The sequence below is a fragment of the Primulina huaijiensis genome, chromosome 14, assembly GCF_012295235.1.
Source record: "Primulina huaijiensis isolate GDHJ02 chromosome 14, ASM1229523v2, whole genome shotgun sequence".
Taxonomy (NCBI): domain Eukaryota; kingdom Viridiplantae; phylum Streptophyta; class Magnoliopsida; order Lamiales; family Gesneriaceae; genus Primulina; species Primulina huaijiensis.
The window spans coordinates 20,432,910-20,456,778 of record NC_133319.1 but is presented as its reverse complement, the minus strand read 5'-3'; the positions used below and the strand labels follow the sequence as shown (position 1 = coordinate 20,456,778).

Genomic DNA, 23,869 nt, shown 5'->3' with positions numbered 1-23,869 from the left:
CAGCTAAATGAGCCTACATTCTTATTTTTCACTCTTCAAAGTATTCCTTAGGGAACATGAGAATTTTACTGAATGAAGTCATTGTAATCGGAAATGTTCAAATTCGAGAATAAATCTTTCTCTGATATCACTTGTAGGATCGGTTCAGTGTTTAGAAAATGGGGGTTGAATAAACACTGGACAAAATATGTAAGTTTCTTCGATTATTTTAGATGGGTTGGCAACTAAAATGAAATATCCTCGAGTGTCTATGTCAGTTTGCTAACATATAAGTGCGGAAAGAATATAGACTGACATATTAGAACAAATCACAGAATGAATGGGAAGGGGTAAACTGAAGTGTAAAAAAAAAGATATATTTCTAGATGTTTGGAGAACTGAAGCTCCTACGTCGCTATTTCGTTTTAGGAAAGTTCATACTAGAAGACTTTTGGATAATACAGGTAGTTTGCAAGATCTAGATCTAGATTGGTCTTAAACACTGTCAAAATGAAACTCCTAGTATCTCAATTGATTAATAGACAATCTGCCAACTGCTATACAAATGTAATGCACAATTATACTAACTTAGCAGGAAATGATTTTTAAATGATCAAATAAAATTCTTTTAAGGTATGCTGAACTTATTCAGTTTCGCTCATGTATATTAAAGATTTTGAAGACTTGATCTTAACAGTGAATGATTGATCTATTCTTGAATTCAACTCCTCCTTTAATTTACTCTAAAAAATAGATCTGTTCATTCAAGTTTGTTCGTTGGCTTGTTATAGTCAATGTAAATGTTTTTCTGACGGTTCTTACACTGTTGCAATTAGTCTTGACTCATACATTATTGCAATCAGTTTGTTCAGACTACTTAATGTGGACACAAGTTTAGTGTTCTGACATAGACTGATTCTGTCTAAACTGAAGTTTGGTAAATTTAAATCCTTTATACTTATTTATTCAGTTTAGAAGCGTATCAGTTTTATTTACCTGTACCACTTTCTCTTAAATCAGTTTTGCTTTAATATTATTTGTTAACAACCAAAATATACCAAATTCTTGATCCAAAAAAACTTAAACGTCGCGTTTTGATTGTTCTACATATCATGGACAATTATTGCCCCTAAAAAATTCAATTCACATTCCAGAAGTCTCTTCTCTAAATCGAATATATTCTGTTAGATCGTGTGAACACCTGTGAAGGTGCTTCAAACACAATATTCTCCATGAGCTTCAATAGCTCGTGTTCTAAGAATGTTTACACCAATGAATTAAATCGAATTTGATTATAAATCAAGCGAAAAATACTCGAAGTAATCTTTCGTTAAAAAAGCTGACTAATTTGAAGGCAATTTAACTTGTGTAAACTGATTAACTAAAGTAAAGAGAATCAGTTCTGGCATATATCAGTACAGTTAAGGTGAAAACTGAACTGACGGATGCTCTAACTGATCAAATTAGTTTGAAAACAATAGTTAAATAGTTAAGTATACAAGATATGTTTATGAATGTTCAGAGCCTTCAACTGCTCCTACGTCACCCCTTTTACCTCCTCGGGTAGGTTACACTAGAAGACTTTGATCTATACAATGACTCGTACAAACTCACTCAGCTTAGGACTTACTCTACTTCCTAACTGAACTCCTAGTCTAGAGTGAAGGCAGCACTTTCCAGCCAGAACTTGTTTAACGTCTGTGTGTCAAAGACTACGTACACATGTTTAATGTCTTTGTGCAAGACTCACTCAGCTATTCAATAACCTCAACTCTCTGATAAATGTGAGTGATTGTGTGTGCGTTTGTGAGAACTGAACAATGAATACCACACGAAAACGAAGGTGTTCTCACACACTGAGGGAAATAGGGCTTCTATACTAAGCTGATAACACGTTGAAGTGTTCCCTCACAATAGGGCTGATTTCTTCTCTCTTTAAGCTGATAAGACTTTTAAGCGTGCCATCTCTTCTTCACACACACTTGTTATTTTTGTGTTGGTCTTCACTGATCTTCTATTTATAGACGAGAAACTGATCGTACAGTAAGACTCAATAATTGTATCCGTTGCAGCTTGAATGTGTTCATTGAAATTTGTGTCTCGAATTTTCCGACAGTCATTCCGAAACGTTTTGTCTTTAAGTATTGCTGCAACGTCTATTATTGTACTTTTATCGTACAGTTGCTTTTGTATCCTTGTGCGTAGCTGGAATCCACTTGGAAAAATTTGTCTTGATCTGCAACTGATTGATTTCTAACTGATGCTCCTAACTGATCACCTGAACTGATCTTCAGTTGGGTTGGTGAAATGAGTTGACTCGTCAGTTGAACTGATTTCACTCTTTTAGTTGAACTGGTCAGCTGGGCTCTTCATCAGCTAGCCGGGCTTCTGAAGTTCTCCTGCTGAATCACCTATCAGCTGGACAATTAGTTGAACTGTTCTTTGATATATTAGTTGAGCTCATTCAGTTTGGGCATTCAGCTGACACTTTCAGTTTGCGTTTCGATAGCTTCAGTTTTGGCTCAGTAATCTGTTTCATCTTCTTACGTATTTCGATAAATCATTATAAACAAAATAACAAGTTTTGTTGATATCAAAATCAAGATTGCGAACATGAAATGTTTAAAAATATTCTCAATAATCAAAAAATTTGATCGAAAACAAAGAAATTTTAATTAAAAATAATTATTTAAATATAAATACTAATTGTCAAGGGTGGCAATCATATGCCCTCATCTATGGTCCATCAAATTGCAATCATAGTAATAATGCACAATGAATTGATAAAAATAACTTAGTTAACGTAATAAGTTAATAATATTTTAGTATTAATAACATTTTTTTAATGTGGAAATTAGTTTATATGTATATAAATTCATCATATACAATAAGAAATTAATTAGTAGGTTTAAAATAACAAATAAGACAACAAATCAAAGTATAAATGATGATTTCATAGTAGAATAATGTTAATACAATCATAATTTGTGTTATATTTAGAACGCAACTGAATATTGGATAAAAAAATATAATAATATTATAATTAATTTTATAAATATTATTATGTAAAATATTATCATAACATAACGAATTATAAGTGAAATAACTAAATTATTGAGCTAATATTTATTTAATTATTACTTAAATCAATTTATTAGAAGTTGTCACTATTTATTATTTCTTATCATCTACATAAAAATATCAAGAGTTTCATAAATTTTTTGATACTAATTAATAAAAATAATTTAAATATTTAAAAAAATTATGTTACTTAAAAAATATTTTATAATAATCTAATGTATTTGTAATAGTCTAAGAAAATTGGAAACATATATTAAAGTTGAAGAGTTCAAAGAATTTATTAATTATATTTGCAGTATTAAATATTTTATTAGATTTTTTCAACTTTTAATCTTTCTTAAAATCTATATAAAAATATCAATAGTTTATAGATATTAATTAATAAAATTAATTTACAAATATAAAAATTATAAAATTCAAAAAAAATAATATAATATCTTTATAATAGTATGAAAAAATGAAAATACAAAATAGTTAAAGAGCTAACAGATTTTATCAGTTATGTTTTAAAAATTAAAGAAATCATTAAATAAAAATATAGTTATTGTGAAATAAAATTTGTGGACAATTAATGTGTATTACTAATGACACATATGATTTAAATTTATCTATGCATACAATATTTTCAACCATGGTAAATAAAAACAAGAAGCACAAAAACACCCGCAAACATGAAAAATTATGTATATAAGAAAAGAATAGTGTCACAAAGATAAGATGACATATGCACATAAAAGATAGGAAGATATATAATAATCAATTTATATTAATATTAATTAAAGCATGTAAAATGCCTTAAACTTATGAAAAAATAATAAATGAGTAGATTAGACAGGGTTTAAGATTCATAGATGGCACCAGGTTGTCTTATACCACGCAATTAGAGATACAAGTAGCAAAACCATAATTAAAGAATAATTTATTAAAAACTAATTTGAGAAAATTATTACAAAACCTCATCGATTCACTCATTTTAATAACCAATTTTAACAGCAACAAAAAAAATTACTGATAAATTGATGAATTCAACATGTATTAATGTGCAAAGTCATTTAGGATAGACAATTAATTACAAAAACACCCATTAATAAACAATCAACTGAATTTGCTAACTTAAATGAACAAAAGCATATTAGAAATTTAAATTTTTAGAAAAATTCACCATCTCAATTAAGCAGTATATCGGAAAAGATCCAGTTAGGTGTGTATTTCAAGTTTGTCAAGTATTGTGTACGGTACTTCCAGCACACAAGTAAATACATTTTATTCTCATGTCTCAAAACCCAAAGTGGTCTGATGTAATTTGACATCTGCAGTAACATTTACCCTAAACTACCTAGTCCCAGGCCCTAAGAACAAAAATATACACAACACTGTCGCAATTATCGACCAGGATTCCCCAAAAGTCGTTCCACAGCTGCGTGGACATTTCCTGATGTAGCACGTAGTGCTCTGATATTCTCTTCGGTGTCAAAAAAACCCATCTCTTGCAGCTGCGACAGCTGTGTTGCATAGAGTTCCTCCAGGGGCACTACAGGAACAAGCAAATTTAATTTGGCATAAAAAAACTGGCAGTCAAAAAAAGGTGAGAGGAGTATAGTAACCATCAGGCGCATTTGAAGCAGTCAAAGTACCAGCTCCCAAACCACCAAACATGTTCATCAGCATGTCCAAACCCATATTTTCAGTGCCTGCATTTCACAAACACGCACCAGAAAACTACAGTTGCATGGGCACAAATGTACATGTGAAATATACAAGTACCTATCTTTTATTGACAACGTTAACACAATTGTCAGATTTACAGTTTATGTTGCTTCATACCTCTACCCTGACCAGTCTCCACACCTCCCCTGAGATAAAGAACACGTAAGTTATAAGAAAATACAATTGAAAATACTTGGAATTAATATATGCTTCCAGTTGAAATACATCAGGTTTGTTAATCCACATAGAACTTGTATCAGAACGAAACCATGAAGATTGAACTTCACATATTATTAGATAACACAAAAGCAGATGTTTTAATTACATCTCTCCAAGTATTGAAACATGAATAATGCTTTTAGAAAAGGGTAAAAAAACCTGGAAACTCCATTATCTATTACACAGAATTTCTGGAGGAAAGAAGGTTATCAAATTCAATCAAGGACAGACATAAATTGCATGAAATGCCTGAATAATAATCCCATGTAAAAGGACTCCCATGCCAAAAAACATCGAAGTAGATACTCGAATCCAGCTATCTATTTTTTTAAAACTTTTTCCCAAAAAAACTCAAAATCACTGTTTTCTACTTACGGGGTTGATTGCTGCCAACTAAGTTGAGAGAGTTGTTGCTGCAAAGCCATCATTTGCTGGCAAAAAAAAAAAGACTGGTAAGAGGGAGAAAATGACAAGTCTTTCATCCTTCACTGAAACTCATAATGCTTGAGTGTGTGTGCAGATATATCTTGTCCAGAAGGTGTTGGAAATAAATAAACACCGGCACAAGATGCAATAAATACTAAATTTGTAAAACTATTTGGTCAGTCAGTGATTTTGTTACGGGCCAAAATGTATTGGGCCAAAATCAGTGGCTAGTAATGAAGAGAATTTCAGAAGTAGCAGCTTGGGAAAGGGGAAAAGGGATCATAAAAAGAAAGGAGTGGGTTAGAGTTGGGATTGTCGATTATTCTGTTTTCTCTTGTTTAACTAGCTTTTGCTAGGGACTAGCTTTGCTTGGGAATTGAAGGAACTAAAATTCCTTGTTCAGAGCCAACTCTGGGAATATTATAGCATATCATACATATTAAACTCTATCACATTGATTTCATTTTTATTTGCTTGTGTCCTTAGTTACTTTGGTAAATCATTTTGGCGTCGTAACAATTGGTCCAACCTGCCGGATCCAAGTCGAAGAACGAGAAACGGCCACCACACAAATTGAAGAAATATGAAGCTTGAAGACCATCTCACAGCTGCTGGGAACATTCTTTCTCAGCCTCTGTATTCTCTTGATGAACTGTTATCTCTTCTCAATTGAATTGAGAAATTTCTGTCTGAGGGTGGAACAATCTCCAGCCAATTCCATGCGAAGTGATCTTTCACCGTTGATGAATGCATTGATAGCAGAAAAGTTTTTGAAGCATTCTATCGATGATGTAAAAGGAGTAGTTGTGTCATGTGTGCATTGGTGAGATCGTTAGAATCACAGCCCCAGAAGCTCCATATGATGACGAAAAAATGAAGGTGTTCCAACTGATTGTTTCATCTTTTGAAGGATTGTCAGACTTTTGTAGCAGATCTTATCAGAAGAGGATCTCTATTCTTGAAACTATGGTTGAGGTCAGATCTTGTGTTCTCATTTTGGATTTGGAATGCAATCAGCTTATTACTGAGATGTTTCAGCATTTTCTGAGAGCTATAAGAACTGGTCACTCAAAAATCATTTATGAGCTCCTAGAGACAGCAATGACTCTTCTATTTCCGGTAGCCAAAAAATTGGTTGAAAAGATTATTCAGAGAAGAAGTATAGAGAGTAAGCCGTCCATTAACAAAGTAGAAGTAAACTTGATAGAAGAAGAGAGTTTGAGCAAGGTGCTTGACCGTGGGACAAAAACGATGAATCGAACCATAGAATCACTTCCTAGTTTGGGATAAAGGTTGTTGGGAGGAAGGCCAAGAAAATCCATGGCGTTCTCTGAAGTGAAAAAGGAGGAGAACACACGAGTTCCCGAGACTATTACTGAGGATAATTCAAAATTCCACGTGACATGTTCTATCCAAAAGATGATAAGTGAAATAAGAGGGGAATACCTAGATAGTGGAGTCCTAAATTTAATCGGAAGATATAGTGGTAGAAATGAGGTGAATCAAGATGGTTTTGTCCCAATGTTGATACAGGAAGTAGTGGAAGAGCTGCAGGAAGAGGAGTTGTGGGGTGAGCTCCTGGATTCACTGATGAGGATATCGATACTTACAGATTGCAAGGCTGATTGAGATGGAGAGTGGGTCGGCACAAGAATGGGTTGGTACTAAATTCAAATTATGGGCTATTATTCTATATGGCCCATAATTAACTATTGGAGAGAAGAATTGACCCAGGGTCCAACTGAAATTTTCGAAGCCTGGAGATTAAGGAGCAAGATCGTTGGCAGCAAAGGAGACAATGATTATAGGCGTACAGCCTCTGCGCTATCCTTGATGGACTAGAGGCAGTTAAACCATGTGGATGGGATGTTGCTGCGTTACAAGGAAAGAGGGTGGATGAGTTGAATGTTTCAGTAACGAAAGAGCAGAAGTTAGGGCTTCCATGTGAGGGAATGAATGTTGGCAGCGTCAAGATAGGTCGGGGCTGATGGACAGGGCATGAGCTAGGGATATAGTAAAAGAAGGCCCGATTTTAATTATTAGGGCCGTGGAATTAAGTTTTGGGGTAAATAAGATTAAAAGGCATGGGTTTTGGATCTGTAGAAGACGTTCAAAGATCAATGATAGAAGAGACGAAATTGAGGGTGGATTGAAAGCCGATCAACGCTCCACAGCGGCTGACAATTTGTACCTCTTGATGAAAAAAAATTGTGAAATCCATTTGCTCCCTATTTACAATGTGTACATGGGATTTAAAATGATGCAGGACTGGAGAAGGAATGGGTCTAACGATGTGAAGATGGAGATGGGAGTACCACAGGTACGGGCGGGTTTTGAAGACTGGGTCAATTTTTATATCAGGCCTAGAGTTGATAATTGGAGAATTGAGGGAGCCCTCGGCCAAATCACACTTATTAAGGCTAGAAAACGGCATAACATCCTTTGTGGTTTCCATCGTAAAGCAAAAATATCTGGTTATTGTTTTGGAATTGAGGTTTGATATGGAGTTTTAGTTTTTCATGGTCATCAGATTGAGACAACTAGGCTGGAGTGCTGGTATGTACATGCATCCTGGTGGATCAAATGGAGGTGAAAAACTGATGTGAACAAGGCTATCAGAGTCTATCATCATGCCTGGAAAATTGAACCTCCTTTAGTCAGGACATTGATTGATAGGGCTGAATGTTTTGACATAATAAACAAGCAAAAACAAAACATGGACTTGGTTATTACAGTCCAGGTTGTGGCTCCATCAAGAATTGAACTCCTGTATACGAAAAAGGACTTCTGGATTTTGGTGGGCTTAATCGATGACTGTTTTGAAGACAATTTTCCACAGGACGATTGAATCAGAGGTGAACCAGCTGGTATGTGGGGTGATACTTCCAGCAACGCTTGGTTTTCATTGGATTTTCCAATCAATTATGATTTTCGGATTAGTGTGGATTTTCGTGGGATGAATGGAATAGCAGCACGACATGGGCCTTCGCTTATGGCAGGTAGGATACTCAATTTGAAGACAGCCGACTTATTAATTCCAGTCTTGAAGACAAGGCTTGTTTTCAAGAGGACGGTATTATTACAGACGGTATTATTACACACCTAAATGTATTGGGCCAAAATCAGTGGCTAGCAATGAAGAGAATTTTAGTAGTAGCAGCTTGGGAAAGGGAAAAAGGGATTATAAAAAGAAAGGAGTTGGTTAGAATTGGGGTTGTCGATTATTCTGTTCTCTTTTGTTTAACTAGCTTTAGCTAAACTCCGCTCGTTGAGACGGCCGGCACAAGCCTGGATAAAGGAGAAGTGTTGGTGCTATGTCGATGACAGCCTAACACCGAAAAAATATATATCACCATTGGTGTTAGGCCTGTGACAGCCGACCAACTATTGCGTTACACCTCTTCACATGGATCTTAGTTCAAACATATTAACGTGAAATGCTAGGTCGCCGCCCGCTTTAAGCAACGCGCTTCACCTACGCTCGGGTGTAGTGTCAAATGAACTAGGCGCGCTGCAGCAGCGCCCGGTGGCAATGATAAATAGGCACAGGTTATCGCATCTTACTGGACTGGGACGAGTAACGAAGCTTGTTCATACTAGGATTAGGAAAATTAGATTAGCATCTTGGAACACCGAAACAATGACGGGCAAGTCAATAGAGTTGGTGGATGTCATGCGAAGAAAGAAGGTAAACATAGCATGTCTTCAAGAGACAAAGTGGAAGAGAAGCAAGGCTAAGGAATTATGAGAAGGTTTCACTTTTCTATTCAAAAACAGATATACTAGAAATGGAATGGAAATAGTATTGGATAAAGCCTAAAGAGATGCAGTTGTTGTAGTTAGGAAGTTTTGAGATAGGACTATGAGTAACACTTTAGCCTCGAAAGCAGAAATTGTCCATATCATTAGTACGTACTACGTAGGCACCACAAGTGGCATTAGATGATGAGACTAAAAAAGAATTTTGGGACTCTCTAGGAGACATAGTTAGTAGAATCCCCCGTGAGGAAAATATCTTCTTAGGCGGAGATTTAAATGGTCATGCTGCTAGGTGGGTGTGAGAGGGTCCATGGAAGTCAAGGCTTTGGGGTTCAAAATAACACGAGGGTTTCGACTATAGATTTTGTTTTAGCTAGTAATCTTGGGATAGCAAACATTTTCTATAAGAGTGAGTTATTTAGTAGCCTTTAGGAGTGGGTATAATGTAAGTCAAATCGATGGATTTCATGTAAAAAGAAAAGACCTAGATAGTTGTAAAAATGGTAAGGTCATACCAGGAAAATGTTTGATGACCCAACATAGACTATTAATCTTAAATCTTTGCCTTGAGAGTAGAAGCAGAGTAAACAAAAGTCATATTAGGCCGAGAATCAAATGGTGGACCATGAAGGGAGATGTATGTCAAACACTTAGAAATAAGATTTTATATAGTCGATTAGTCCTCGAATGATGTAAGGCGTAGGGATAAGACCGATGCCTCTGAGTTATTTGAACTCGTGGCTAACCATATAATAAGTGGGGCGAGGGAAGTGCTAGGAGAGGCTAAAGGGAAGGGACGACACGACAAGGAGACATGGTGGTGGAACAAGGAGTGCAACAAGCCATTAGGTAAAAGAAAATAAGGTTCAAAAACTGGCAAAGAAGCTAAAAACCAAGGATCGTATAATCTGTATAAACAAGCCACGAGACTCAGTAATAGAACAGTAGAAGAAGCTAAGAAAAGAGCTTATAATGATTAGTACAATAGGCTAGGTACAAAAGAAAGAGATAAATATTTTTAAGATAGCGAAAGCCTGGGATCGGAATGCTAAAGACTTAAGCCATATCAGGTGCATCAAGTATGAAGATGGTTGAGTTTTAATGCAAGATAAAGCTATCCTAGATAGGTGAAGGGATTATTTTAAAAACTTACTCAATAAGACAAGTGCGGAGTAATTATGCGTAGGTAGGCATGAGATGCAGGAAGTAAGGTATCTAGCGTCCCATCGTAGAGCTAGTGCGAAGGAAGTAACAGAGGCGTTGAGGATGAAACTGGGGAAGGAAGTTGGACCGGATAAGATACCAATTGAGGTATGGAAGTGTCTAAGGGAAGTTGGGATCCAATGGCTGACTAGGCTCTTTAATAAGATTCCAGATACTAAGAAAATGACAAAATCTTGGAAACATAGTATTGTAGTACCAAATTATAAAAATAAAAAAGATATACATGACAACTCAAACTATAGAGGGATTAATCTTATTAAAGTTATTGGAGCGAGTGATAGAGCGGAGACTTAGGAGTATGACTGTTGTATCAAATAACCGATTTGGTTTTATGTCGGGTAGGCCTACAATGGAAGCTATATTCTTGATTAGACAAATGATAGAAAAATATGGAGAACAACAGAATAGCATACATATGGTATTTATCGACTCAGAGAAAATCTATGATAGAGTGCCTAGATAATTAATCTGATCGATATTTAGAAGGAAGCGTGTGCATCAATACTACATCGAGATCATTAAAGATATGCATGAAGATGACGTAACTAGTGTTAGGTCTGTTGGAGGGTTGTAATTTGAATTTCATGTGGCAGTAGGACTTAATCAAGGATCGGCTTTAAGCCCTTGCCTCTTTGCTTTGGTTATGGATGACCTGACGGGACATACTCAGAATGAGGGACCTTGGTGTATGTTGTTTACAGATAATATTGTCTTGATAGACAAAACTAAAGAAGGTGTAAATAAAAAATTAGATATATGGCGTCAAGCTCTTGAGAGCAAAGGTCTTAGAATTAGTTGCACAAAAACGAAATATTTAGCTTGTAACTTTGATTCTGAGTCTAGACGAATGGGTAGTCCAATTAAGATTAACGCTCGAGAAGTCCCAGAGTGTGAAGCATTTCGCTATTTAGGCTCTATTATCTAGAAGACTGGGGACATTAGAGAGGATATAGACCATAGGATTAAAGCAGAGTGGTTGAAATGAAGAATAGTCTTATGCGATATAAGGATGCCTACGAAATTGAAAGGAAAATTGTATAAGACTATTGTTCGACTAGCTATGCTTAACGGCTCTGAGCGTTGGGCCACTACAGGACTACATATGCATGAGATGGCGGTACTAGTGATGCGTATGTTAATATGGATGTGTGAAAAAATGCGAAGGGGTAGAATAAAGAATGAAATGATTTTGAGCAATTTAGGTGTAGTCCCATAGAAGATAAGATTAAGGAGAAACGTCTTAACATTATTTCGTCATGTGAAGAGGAGACCAAACACGGCCCTAATCTGACATATCTTAGATTGACAGGTTAATGGAAGGAGTACAAACAGGGGTAAGCCATTGAAAACTTGGATAAATGTAATTAAAAAAGATATCTTAGATCTTGGTTTAAAACATGGCATTTGATAAAATCGCTTAATTTGGAAAACTAATATCCATGTAGTAGAACATGCAATTAACGAGAATGTTCTATGATGATTGTGAACTAGCTTTAGCTAGGGAATTTAAGGAATAAATTCCTTGTACAAAGCCAACTCTGGGAAAATTATAGCACATCATACATATTTAACTCTATCACACTGATTTACTTTTTATTTGTTTGTCTCCTTAGTTACTTCTATGCTAAATCATTTTGATGTCGTAACAAATTTAGTCCATAATTGTCAAAGCATTTCCATGAAACGTATTGATTCTTGTAGATAAAACTATCAATAACCTTACTATGTACATCAATAAATTGATGGGATTAGCAAATGTATGCTTTCACGCATGTTCCATATAATTGATGTAACGCTTCAGTAATATATCATATCATATACCTGCAAAGCACAAAAACCGTTCACAACATATTTATTCATATGGAAGTCTACATGCTCATCATATTTTCAGACATCTGAACACAAATATTTATGCTAACAAAGGTGAAAAAGAAAGAGAAAACACAAGTGAAGAAAAGGTCAATAGAGGCATACCTCCATCGTCTCAGGTGAGGTCAATTCATGGACGATTTCAGGGTTTTGCATCATTTCTCTTAACCGAGGGTTCATATCAAGTACAGTGCGAAGTTGAGGATTTAAGCTTAGGATCTGCAATCAAGTTGTAATTACACGATGTTTTAAAGCTACAGCAAGTCAACTTATCAATTCTCACAGTATTGTAGCAGTACTTGATCCATGTATTGAGGATTAGAAAGAAAACTTTGCATCATCTGTGCCATTGCTGGGTTCTGCATTAACCGACTGAATGCAGAGGAATTCAGCATGCCCATTCGCTCCAATTCAGCAATACCGAGTCCGAGCCCTCCTAACCCGGGAATTGATGGTAGTCTCGCATCATCAGTTGGATTAGTTCTTGCAGCATTATTGGTCTGAGAACTTCCTAAAATATCACATGCAGCAGATCATATATAATGTACGCTACTGATACATGGAAAGACGAAAAAAAAGCAACAGAGAAGATACAGATGACTTGAATCCTAATAGGATTAAGATTAACAGGAGCATCCACTGAGAAATTTTCAACTCCTGAAGGAAGGATAGTCAAAGAGACCAAAAAGAGGATGTGAAGCAAGTTGAAATACGAGTAAAACACAAAAAAAAGTTGCATGAATAAATAAACCACCAAGCACACCACAGCAGTTGAGTATTGAATGCGAACTGCACAATTTTCGTATAGATTTGGTAAGTGAAAGATGAAGGAAAAAGCAAGCTCGTTGAGTAATGAAAAACAAAAAAGAACCATCAATACTAAGGTTGTCCAGACCCAGAACAGAAAAATAAGAAAAATAAACTAGATACTAAGGGTCAGTTTCACTCAACAGCAAGGATATGACAGTACATTACCAGAGCAAAAATATTCTACAACTGAGCTAAATACCGGCCCTGCCTAAATATGCCCTTAATTCTGCCTTGAAATTAAAAGTTACAGGAATTTTGACGCAAAACAGATCACATAACATAACCTTAAAAAAAATAAGGACTCTCATCTTACCGGAATTACTCCACGGGTTGGGAAGTGGATTTGTATTCGGGACCGTGGTTCCTGAGGCCATTTCAGGTCCGGTGTTTGAAGGATTAGATCCTTCTCTGGTTTGAGTGCCATCCTGATTCCGCAAGAAGGCAGCAAATGGGTTTGATCCCACATCAGTTCCAGCACCAACACCCGTTGTTGTTGCATTCAAGAAGGGTTCTTGGACATTCTCATACATGCGTCTAAGCATATTAAATCCCTCAGGAGAAGATTCAATGTTACTCATGGCCCTGTCAGTGTTCCGCATCATCTCACGCATTAGCTCAGGATTTCGAGCTGCTTCCAGGGTTTGTCTAAGGACTCCGGTATCGTTCAGAATATGAGCAAGTTCAGGATTCCGGTCAATGATCTCTCGCATTTGAGGGTTACTCATGATTAAGCTGCGCATTATCTCAGGGTTATTCATTAGGCTTTGAATTGCAGGGGAGTTAATTATCTCTCTCATCATGTTAGGGTTCTGAGTAAGTTGTTGCTGCACCAGTTCAAACTCAGGGAGTCCAGTTTCAAATAATCCAGACACCCCAGAGCCACTAAGTGCTCCCAAATCAAGCCCGGGGACTAACGAAGCACCTGCATCAGCAATTCCAGAGCTCCCACTATTGGGAGCAGGCGGCACACCAGTAGCACTGTTGGAGCTCCTGGAAGCAGCAGGAACAACAGAGTTTGGTGCTGCGGATGATGAAAAACCACGAACCATATGAACTGTGTGATCTGCCTGTAAACCTATTCATGACAAGAAATAGACCAACAATCATCAAAATGAATGAAGAGATCAAGGATTAGAGCAAGAGGATGGTCGCCGAATTAATCAAGAGCAACTAAGGATGTAACAACTCTCAAAGTTTCATTTCCAAAGTATATGCACACACATACTTCAATTCTATCAACAGAAACATATATTAGACAATTAAAGACAAGTTTTAAGAAATAAAATTTTCAAACAGAAGTGCTCGTTAATCATACATCAATATCAATAAATTAACAGGTGATGCTCATTAATTGTGTATCAATATCAATAGGATTTACCTCACAATGCAAAAAAACATCAATCTTCAGGTATTCTTAGCAGCTCCAAATTTTTTGACATAGAAATGAATTACACAATTTGAAAGTGCCCAAAAAATCAACATACCATATAATTTGAAAGCGTAAATCATTAATAACCATACCCTCACTACCCCCTGTGATTATACACTACGAACAAAGAAACAGCCCTTTTTTCGTGGAGTAAACTACGAATTTACCATGTACACATAATTCCACCAAAGTTGCAATACATTCCCTTTTCATAGGGGTGTTTACAAATACAATCTCCACTGGAAACTGTTAAACCGTCCAAAACAATTAGTAACGTGCTAAAATAACACTTTCAAAGACGGACAAGACAGAAACACTGAAACAAACTACCCTTCGGAAAATAGTGGGTTGCAAAACAAATTCTGTTCATTGCTTAGTAGCTAGCAAATGACAGTGCCGTTTATCTTTCCACGCAAATGCATGCAATTAAAGACAAATGTTTCGACCATCCATTATTTGGAACTCTACTTCTAACTGAATTTATTCATTACTTGTTATTCATTTGGCATAAAACCATCCCACAGAATTCACGTCAAATGACAAGATCAACAATCAGGTCAGATAAATAGAAACATCCAAGCATACAGATCATAGGAAACATTAAACAAGTATAATTTTCCAGCTTCTACGTGATGTCGCACCAAAAAAATTTCAAAATACAAGTTGATGCAACAAGATTCCATAAATTTGAATAAAAAAGAAATTTGGAAAAACTACATAAGGAAGTATACCGTATACGAGGAGGCTTTGGTCGTCTTTCAAGATCCGGCCTTTGTAAATCAAACGCTGCTGTTCAGCTGGCACATCGCAGTTCTGAGCTAATAGAGCTTTGAATTCCCCCACCGTGGACTGTAGAATGGTTCGCACAGAAAACTTGGTGCCGTTGGAGCATCGAATGTGTACATTGACCTCTTCATCACCTCCGCTGGCGCAGACGCTTGAGTCGCCCATTGAATTATTTTTCGACAAATTGAATCAACAAAAGAAAAACTCCTAACCCTAGTTTTTTCCCCAATATACACAGCCGGTAAATGAACAGTAGCAAGGAAAAGGAAAATATATCCACCGTTTGTTGAAAAACGAACACACAGTAAGTAGTCATCGCTAGCATGTGAGGTGTGCCGACACGGTATTTTTTTATTTTTTGGTTGTCAAATAATTATTGTAAAAAAATAAATAAAGATCTTATTAAAATAACAAACTTTAAAATTATTTTATAAGATTTTTTAATAATTTATCCGAGTATAGATTTTAAATATGATAATTTTTATGAATGAAATTATGGATTTTTTGTTAAGTTGACTGGTTATATAATTATTTAAAAAATAAATGTATAAATAAAGATGATACTAGTAATTTTAAAAATTTTGAAAAATTGATAAGATTGGCAGTTATATATAGACAAGTGTTTTTTCAATCAACTAACTTTTTATATTTTAAGTTTTGGCCCATTAAGTTTAAAGTTTAATTTTGGTTTATTACTTTTAAAAAAAATTTGCTTTCAATTATATTTCATAAGAGTAGTGGGATACTGGCTCCGATGTCACGTCAATAATTACAACGAAAATTTTATTTCAATGAAGTAATGTTACATTCCTTTTTATACATCCCATGTCCAAAAAAAATGAAAACGCGGAATGATGTTGAATTTTTCAACATGTTTTTGGGTCCAACAGTTTTATTCGGTAATGAAATACGATCAGGACTCGTTCGGAGAAAGATACATACAAGCACTGTTTCTACAATTTATTTATTTATGATTATAAAGAAGGAGAAATCAATCCGATTATTACATGACTCAAGCAAGCACCGCCACCACTACGTATAACACACAATCACTGAGAAAATTAGGGACAGCAGCATATGCCTCCAACCCTGCAACCTCACTGTTGATTATTTACCTGTAATGTGGAAAAAAATAACTAACGTACTTCATTTTAATTTAATTCATAAAACTAATGTATCTCAATGTATGTATTGGTTCACCCACAAGTTGAGTCCAAAGTGATATGAATCCTCTNTCTCGAGATTGAAAGAACCCTACACAGGCGAAGACAACAACAAAGGCTAAGAGACATGATGAATAGAAACGAACGTGAGGAAGAGCATCATGAAGATCTAAGAGTCGAAGAACCAAGGCGCATACCCATGTTGCAGTCAATACGCACAACCTTCGCTTGATGGAGCACGTCCAAGCATAGTGCGACCAACCGTCAGGGCGAACCAGTTTGAGATCAAATCAGTCATAATTCAGATGATCCAGAACACTGTCCAATTTGGGAGAAATGTGCTAGATGATCCAAACACTCACATCGCCGACTTCTTATAAATTTGCGACACTTTTAAATTTAATGGAGTGTCTGATGATGCTGTTAGACTGCGTTTATTTCCTTTCTATTCGTGTGACAAAGCTAAATCTTGGTTGAATTGTTTGCATGTAGGTTCAATCACAACTTTGGAAGACATGGCCAAGACATTTCTCCTGAAATACTTCCTTCCATCAAAAACCATGAAGCTGTGAGCGGACATAACCACATTCTCTAGATTTGAGCAGGAATCACTCTACGAGGCTTGGGAGCGCTACAAAGACTTATTGCGGAGATGCCCACATCATGAGTTGCCTCTTGGGTTAATTGTCCAAACTTTTTAATATGGTTTAATTTCGTCTAACCGTACCATGATAGATGTTGCGGCCTATGGGAATCTGTTGAGGAAAACAGCCGAAGAAGGGCATGAGTTACTGGAGGAGATGGTTGCTAGCATNACTGTAATTTTCATGTCTTGAAAGTAGTGGACACAGACCCCGTGTACAAGTCCGTGTAGGCTCTGTTTTCTTCGTTCTCGAGTGTAATGGACACGGACCCCGTGTACAGGTCCTTGCTNCACCCTCAATCTGAGAGGAACAATCAGAGGAGGAGTGCAGGAGTTCCCAGTGTAACTGACTTTTCTGCTGTCACTGCACAATTAGAAGAACTTAACAGGAAAATAGACAGTTTGAATGTAAACGGGACAGCGATGCGCCTGCAAGAGATATTCTATGATAAATGCGGATGAGAATACTATGTTAAGGATTGTCAAGATAGGGGTCCTTTCTATGTGCAAGAGGAGGCACCAGTAAATCAAGTAGGGATTCAAAATCGTCCTAGGAATGATCCGTATTCGAACACATTCAATCCTGGATAGACTTCTCATGGGGTGGTCAAAGCAGTCNGGTCGTTCAAAAAAATGCTTGAATAATGTTCCTTTGGCCCCCACACATACTTCCATGCATCACGAAGCCTTACGCACTCTGCACCTCGCTTGTAAGTCCTTCTCTTTTGCTCATAAGCTCATGCAATGCTTCCTTGAACCTCTTCAGTCGTCCTTAATTGGTCCCTCCGACAACTCTAAAGGATCTCATGCTTTCTTTGGAGCTTGACCATCTGTGTTCGTATCACAAAGCAGCGTTGTTAGAATGGTTTGGTCGTTGTATCCAGCATAGACACAGGTGGTGCGATTGCAACCCGAAGATGTGGTGTTTCCAATATACAAGTTTTAGGGACCCTCGCACCGGACTGAGTCTGAGAGGCATGAACCAGAAGGTACACACTGTAGCCTGCATTCCAACAATTAATTAAAAAAAAGTCAAAAATATTGATGAAACTTTACTATATATACTAGCTCATGACTCACTCACATCCACTGTAGTGCCGCATCACATTTGCACACCACACAGTTTCCGGCGGTGAGCGCATATGTGTCATTGGGAACCAGCAACGGGTAGTCCATCGAATTATTGTTTATCATCGAAGAACAAGCTGCCACCAATAAGCAAATATAAATATTTCTCTCTCTTCTAACCTATTACAGTAAATGGTATACCTCTAAGTGGCACATCCAGAATACTGCCCGCCATGAGTTCTGCGGGACTAGTCAAATTATTGAGGCGCAGCAGCGTATCCTTTGGTATATTAAAATGCTGGGAAATCCCCTCCACCGAGCTCCCTGCGGGCACCACGTGTCCATAGTGCACCACCTTCTGGCCATCCACGTCATCACAGCTGCAGGGCAGCAGTATCGAAAGGTTCTGTCCCTCAATAATTAGATCGGGGTTTGATATGTTGTTAGCCGCCTGGATTTGTTTAACACTGACTAAGCCGGAGAACACCTCCGCCGTGATGTGATAGAGACCGTCACCACCGACGATGGTGTATGACGGGAGGCCGTTGGATATTCCATTGCCATTGGTACAGATGCAGGGGAAGGGAATCTTGATGATCTGTTGAGAAGCTATATGGTGGGTAGATGGGGTGGAGAGGGCAAGGTTGTTGGCGGCAAGAATGGAAGTGAGATTGGGGAGTGTGAAAAGGGTCTGAATGGCGGAGAGAGTGGTGGCGTTGGGAGATACATAGTCGACAAGAGAGCTGCAGCTGGCATTGGGTTTGGGAGAGGCGCAGCGAAAGCTAAAACTTGATGGAGGAGTTGCAAAGAAGAGGAGCAGCAGCAGGAATTTTTCTATTCTTGAAGTGATTCCATCAACATTGATTGCGTGGCGTCCTACTCTATCAAATAAAGAGACTTTGACATTTCTAGAACATAATATATTCATATAGTAAAGCATTCTTCTGCGAGTCAGAAAATTCTACCTATTCATTCCCATCAATTTATTGTTGCGCATAGGAATAAAATATATTGAATTTCCACTCACTCGCTTCTCCATCTATCAAATTCCACAACTCTTCCAGTTGACTGAGTATTGACTCAGCAAATTGTAAAGCCCATAAATTTTGAAACTAGGAATTTTTAAAATTTTCGATTTTATACTTGATTGGGGCCAAAAATTTGAAATTATGTATACACAAAGATGTATATTTCAAGATAAAAATTTATAAGATAAATAGATTTTAACGTAATCTATAACCGACAAACCAAATTTCTGATTGCGTGTGAATTTCGAATTTGAAGAAAGATATGAAGTCAATCTCAAACTCCTTTGCACCTATAAATAAGACCTTTTTTCATTTGAAATTTACACTTCTTTCACTCTATATTTTCGAGAATAGGCTAGAAGAGCTTAGGCAAAATGCTTCAAAATTTTCTCTCAAAAAAGAGACAAAAATTGAGCAAGAGGAATGACAATTTCCGAGAATCACCCCATTGTTTTCTCGCATTTTTTTAAATAATAACTGATAAGTAGTCTTGTTGCTGTTGAAAATATATGTATATATTTTTTAAAGATCCGATCGTGTATGCTTCGTTTGTTTTATGTTTTGTGTAAGAAATAATTTTAGGCACTATTATAATTCATGTTTCGTGTAGAGAAAAATTCTTGAAATATGCATGGCTCATACGCGGTGGGTATAAAACTGTTATATGGTCCTCATGCAGGGTATAAAACCATTATATGACCCCTACACGATTAGTATAAAATTGTTGTCTCGCCCCTTAGATGATTAAGAATTAGAAACTGATTAGTAAACCATGAAAAATAAGATGAAATATCATAGTTATACTTGTGATTGGTTATGATGTGTCTTGTATTTATATTTCTGATATTCGAACTTATGTACTCATATATGTTGTGCATCAATCGTCCACTCGTTGCTAAATGTTTCTCTAAATACTTACCATTACACTCCTTCCCTAGATAAGAAGGAAGAACAAATAGAGAAGGATGAGCAAAAAGATGTTCTGGGACTGAAGATAAAGAATAATTCGAGACTTTTGCCTTTAATTTAATTTTATTATTGTTATTTGATATTCAAGTTGTAAAACTCTTCCACCATCTTATTTTGTTTTAGTTTTTTTAATATACATTGTAAAGACAATTTATTAATGAAATGGACTGGTTTCGATTTATATTGTACTACGAGGCTTATTTTATTATAGTTACATGGTTATGAAACAACATCGGTGTTGCTAACACCTCGGTCCCGGTGTATGATATTTAAGTTGTATCAGAGTCGTCAGGTTCATAGTTAGGTTGAAAAAATTCATGTAATTTGATCAAGACAAGCGCCTCTATGCCGCCAAAAGGCTTCCCAATGCCAGCAATTCGAGCTCCAATTGGCTCATTGCTTGAAAATTTGAAAAAATGGGGAACCTATGCAAGATAGGCGCCTCAGCGCCCTTGCGACAAGTTTATGTCATTTTTGGAAATTTTTTTAAGAATCATAATTTTGCGTAGGAAACTCATAATTCAATTTTGTAAACATTCCATTTTCTAAAAATTTCTCGAAAAATGTCATTCGACCTATCTATGTACCTTGAATTACTGGAGTTACTTAATTTTTACCATTATCAGACCGTTATTCGTATTTTGACCATTTTCATTTTTTTTATTCTAGTAAATGGCATCCCTCATACTCGCGCCCAAGCTGCCATCCTTATAGGTCAAAGGGCCATTATTAACAAGAATGTCATTATCAGGAGCCTTGAAACCGCACCCCCTCTCGAACAGGAGGAGAATCAAAAAATCATGGAGGATATCAAGACTTTGAAAAAAGAAAAACAAGAGCTAGAAGAGCTCATGGACCATCTTGAAGTTGACGTACAAAGGTTTGCTTATTCTCACAACACGAATGAAAGACAACATGAGGTAACCAAGAATAATCTTGAGGCTTCCTAAGCCATGATCCTTGAATTGAAAGGCTTATGCAGCCAAATGTTAGAGAATCCCCAAACATCCAGTCTTAGATTCAGTAGATCATTCTGGTTGAAACTCAACGTCATCAACAAGCTGAGGCATCATTGCCCCGAACCCAAGAATGTAGGGACTGGAGCAAACACTGACGCTTCTTTGTCCAAGCCAAAGGAAAATAATCTGAAAACTGCATTTTTCAATAACAGAAGAGGAGTCTGACGATGCTAACGATGTTGTGGCAGGTACCATTCCGATTAATAAAATATTTTCATATATATTGTTTGATTGTGATGTCACTCATTTGTTCATATCTAATACATTCATTAAGAAATTATGATTCACACCTGAAACATTTAGTGAACCATATAGAGTAGCAACTCCTACCAATAGAACTATAGAGACAAATAAATTAGTTTGAGGATGCAAAATCGACATTGAAAACCATGTGTTTAGTGCAATATGATCCAACTCCATATGGTAGAGTTCAACGACATCCTAGGAATGGACTAACTGACAATGAATCATGCAATGGTGGATTTTCGTGGCAAGAGTTCCAAACTTCGAACCTCCGGGCGAGAAGAAATTACATATCATGGCAAGATCAAGAAACAAAAGAATTTTATTTATGCTGCCCTAGCTTGGTGATTGAGGTCATATTTACGTGTTAGTGCATCGTGTGAGTCTTAGTTTGCATCATTTTGGGTTGCATAAAGTCTGCATTTAGTTCANCGACCCCAAGGAGGACAACAATATGGTAAGCAACCGATGTATCGACTGAGCAGAGAGAGGAGAAGTCTAGTTTGGAGCAAATGATGTCTAAGTTCATCTCATCTACCGAAACTAGATTACAGAACGAGGATGGGAGTCCTTTTGTGCTCAAACCAAGGCCGCGGTGATTCCAATTGTGCGTAAATTTTATGCCAACGCCACCGAGCGAACTGATGGAAGGGCTATGGTTCGGGGTAAGTTAATCTCTTTTGACTCTGCCACCCTGAATGCATTGTTGGATACCATGTGGTTGATGAATCGGTTTTAGAGGAGTTAGTAGCCAACCCAGATTTTGAGTTAATTATGAAAACGATCTGTTACCCGGGGGATATTTGGAAGACGTCGAGTTGTTTTTTGGAAAAATATTTGTTGTTCGGTCCAGCGATGTGTGAATTGATTTTCATCCATACCCTAGGATATTTTCCTGAAACATCAACCCTGGTCGTGGCGGAGTTAATTCTTAATCTTGTTTTTAATTTCTCCCATATTTTTTGACAAACCTGAAATTGGGAAAATGTAGCTTCATTAGTAGAAATCTCAGATTTTCCCTTGTCTGTATTGGGTCTAAGGTTGATCTTTCCCTCTTCGATCCTCGAGGTGAAAGATTGACTTGAAGACTCGAGATTTGAATCTGGAGTTTCAATTTTTGTTTCAGCCGACTCATCTGGAGATGATCCCGACTTAACATTTGTGCTAGGGGTATTTGAATCACCTGCTCAAGGTATAGAGTCGTGTACTCGAAAATTCTCCATTTGGGAAACAAGTGGCTTCTCAATGACTTGGAGGATAGGCCTTTACATTACAGACTATAACTGATTATAAGCCTGTAAACATCCTGTAATTCGATCAGAGACAATTCTCTTATCGGCTTGTTGTAGCCTTCCCGCAATTTCTGCGTTTAAGGACAACTTGTTGAACTTGTTTTGAAGCATTTCAAGGTGTTCCCTCAAATTCCTCTGCATTTTTATGATTTCATCGATATCACCGCTGTCTATCTCTTGTTAAAAAATCTGCAAGAATATTTCATTAGATTTTATAATCACAATATCAAAAATATAGTTTTGACATAGAGCTTGTCATCTTAATAATCTTGCTTTCTTGGGTTTAGATTCTATTCTATTCATCAAAAAAGCTTTCACCTGCGTGTTATCAACTTTTAAAGTGAATTTTTTTGCAAGTAAGAATAATAGCCATTTTTCAAAAGCTTTTTTTACTGCATAGAATTCTTTTTCGTTGATATGACATCTTATGGCTTCTGCATCTGAGAAAAATTCACTACAATATCTGCATGGTTGACTCCTTCTGGTGTGAACTTAGTTAAAACTACTGCCCACTAATGATCACTGACATCTATATATAATACAATATCATCTTCATCCCGAGGAATATCCATTTTCGGAAGATTTTTACAAATCTCCTTTACTTGACGAAGTCCCTAAGTGTGTTCTTTTGTCCATATGAATTTCGCATCTTTTTCCAGTAATGGACTGAACAATTTCCTGTGTTTTGCTAGGTTTTTAATAAACATCCTAGCAAAATTAACAACTCCCAGAAAACTTTGAATTTGTTTCTTTTCTTTTAGTTCGTTTGGAAAATTTTGCACATTTTCTACTATATGATCATGCAAAATTATTCCAAAATCATCGATTTCTATTCCGAGGAATTCAATCTTTCTTGTGGCAATGACAGTTTCTTTTCAGATACATCAATATAGACAAACATAAATTTGAAATAATATTTAAAGAGATTATCCATTTTTCTTTGAAATATCTGGGGTGAATTGGCCAATCTCATTGGTAATACTTCTCAGATATAGTGTCTTTGCGGTGTGGAGAAAGCTGTAAATTTCTTGCTTTCTTCTTGCATCCGAATTTGATAAAATCCAGACTTACAATCAAATTTCGAGAATATCTTTGCATTGCGTAACTAATCAGATGTTCTCTACTAGGTATAAAATACCCATCAAACTCCATAAT

The 23,869-nt window shown here is 36.5% G+C and overlaps 2 protein-coding genes and 1 pseudogene across 5 annotated transcripts; all 3 read right to left on the bottom strand.

Moving 5' to 3' along the window:
* Positions 1-4,299: 4,299 nt before the first annotated feature.
* Positions 4,300-15,580, bottom strand: LOC140957295 (ubiquitin domain-containing protein DSK2b-like). 4 transcript variants are annotated; one of them, XM_073414485.1, is made up of 8 exons: positions 15,235-15,580; positions 13,388-14,149; positions 12,564-12,775; positions 12,370-12,483; positions 5,362-5,417; positions 4,885-4,913; positions 4,665-4,751; positions 4,300-4,591 (listed from the first exon to the last, which is right to left on the bottom strand). In XM_073414485.1, the coding sequence occupies exons 1-8, from the start codon at positions 15,452-15,454 to the stop codon at positions 4,443-4,445; spliced, it is 1,629 nt and encodes a 542-aa protein (XP_073270586.1). In that variant the 5' UTR covers positions 15,455-15,580; the 3' UTR covers positions 4,300-4,442. The 4 variants fall into 4 exon arrangements, 2 of the variants coding, with proteins under 2 accessions (XP_073270586.1, XP_073270587.1); XR_012171603.1 differs by lacking the exon at positions 5,362-5,417 and having other exon boundaries at positions 4,439-4,591; XR_012171604.1 differs by lacking the exons at positions 4,300-4,591; positions 4,665-4,751 and adding an exon at positions 12,234-12,290 and having other exon boundaries at positions 4,899-4,913; positions 5,362-5,435.
* Positions 15,581-17,032: 1,452 nt separating this feature from the next.
* LOC140958156 (small nucleolar RNA R71) lies at positions 17,033-17,122 on the bottom strand (annotated as a pseudogene).
* Positions 17,123-17,950: 828 nt separating this feature from the next.
* On the bottom strand, positions 17,951-19,091 carry LOC140958082 (lysM domain-containing GPI-anchored protein 2-like). Its single transcript, XM_073415474.1, has 3 exons — positions 18,365-19,091; positions 18,180-18,300; positions 17,951-18,098 (listed from the first exon to the last, which is right to left on the bottom strand). The coding sequence occupies exons 1-3, from the start codon at positions 19,089-19,091 to the stop codon at positions 18,038-18,040; spliced, it is 909 nt and encodes a 302-aa protein (XP_073271575.1). The 3' UTR covers positions 17,951-18,037.
* Between the last annotated feature and the right edge of the window lie 4,778 nt (positions 19,092-23,869).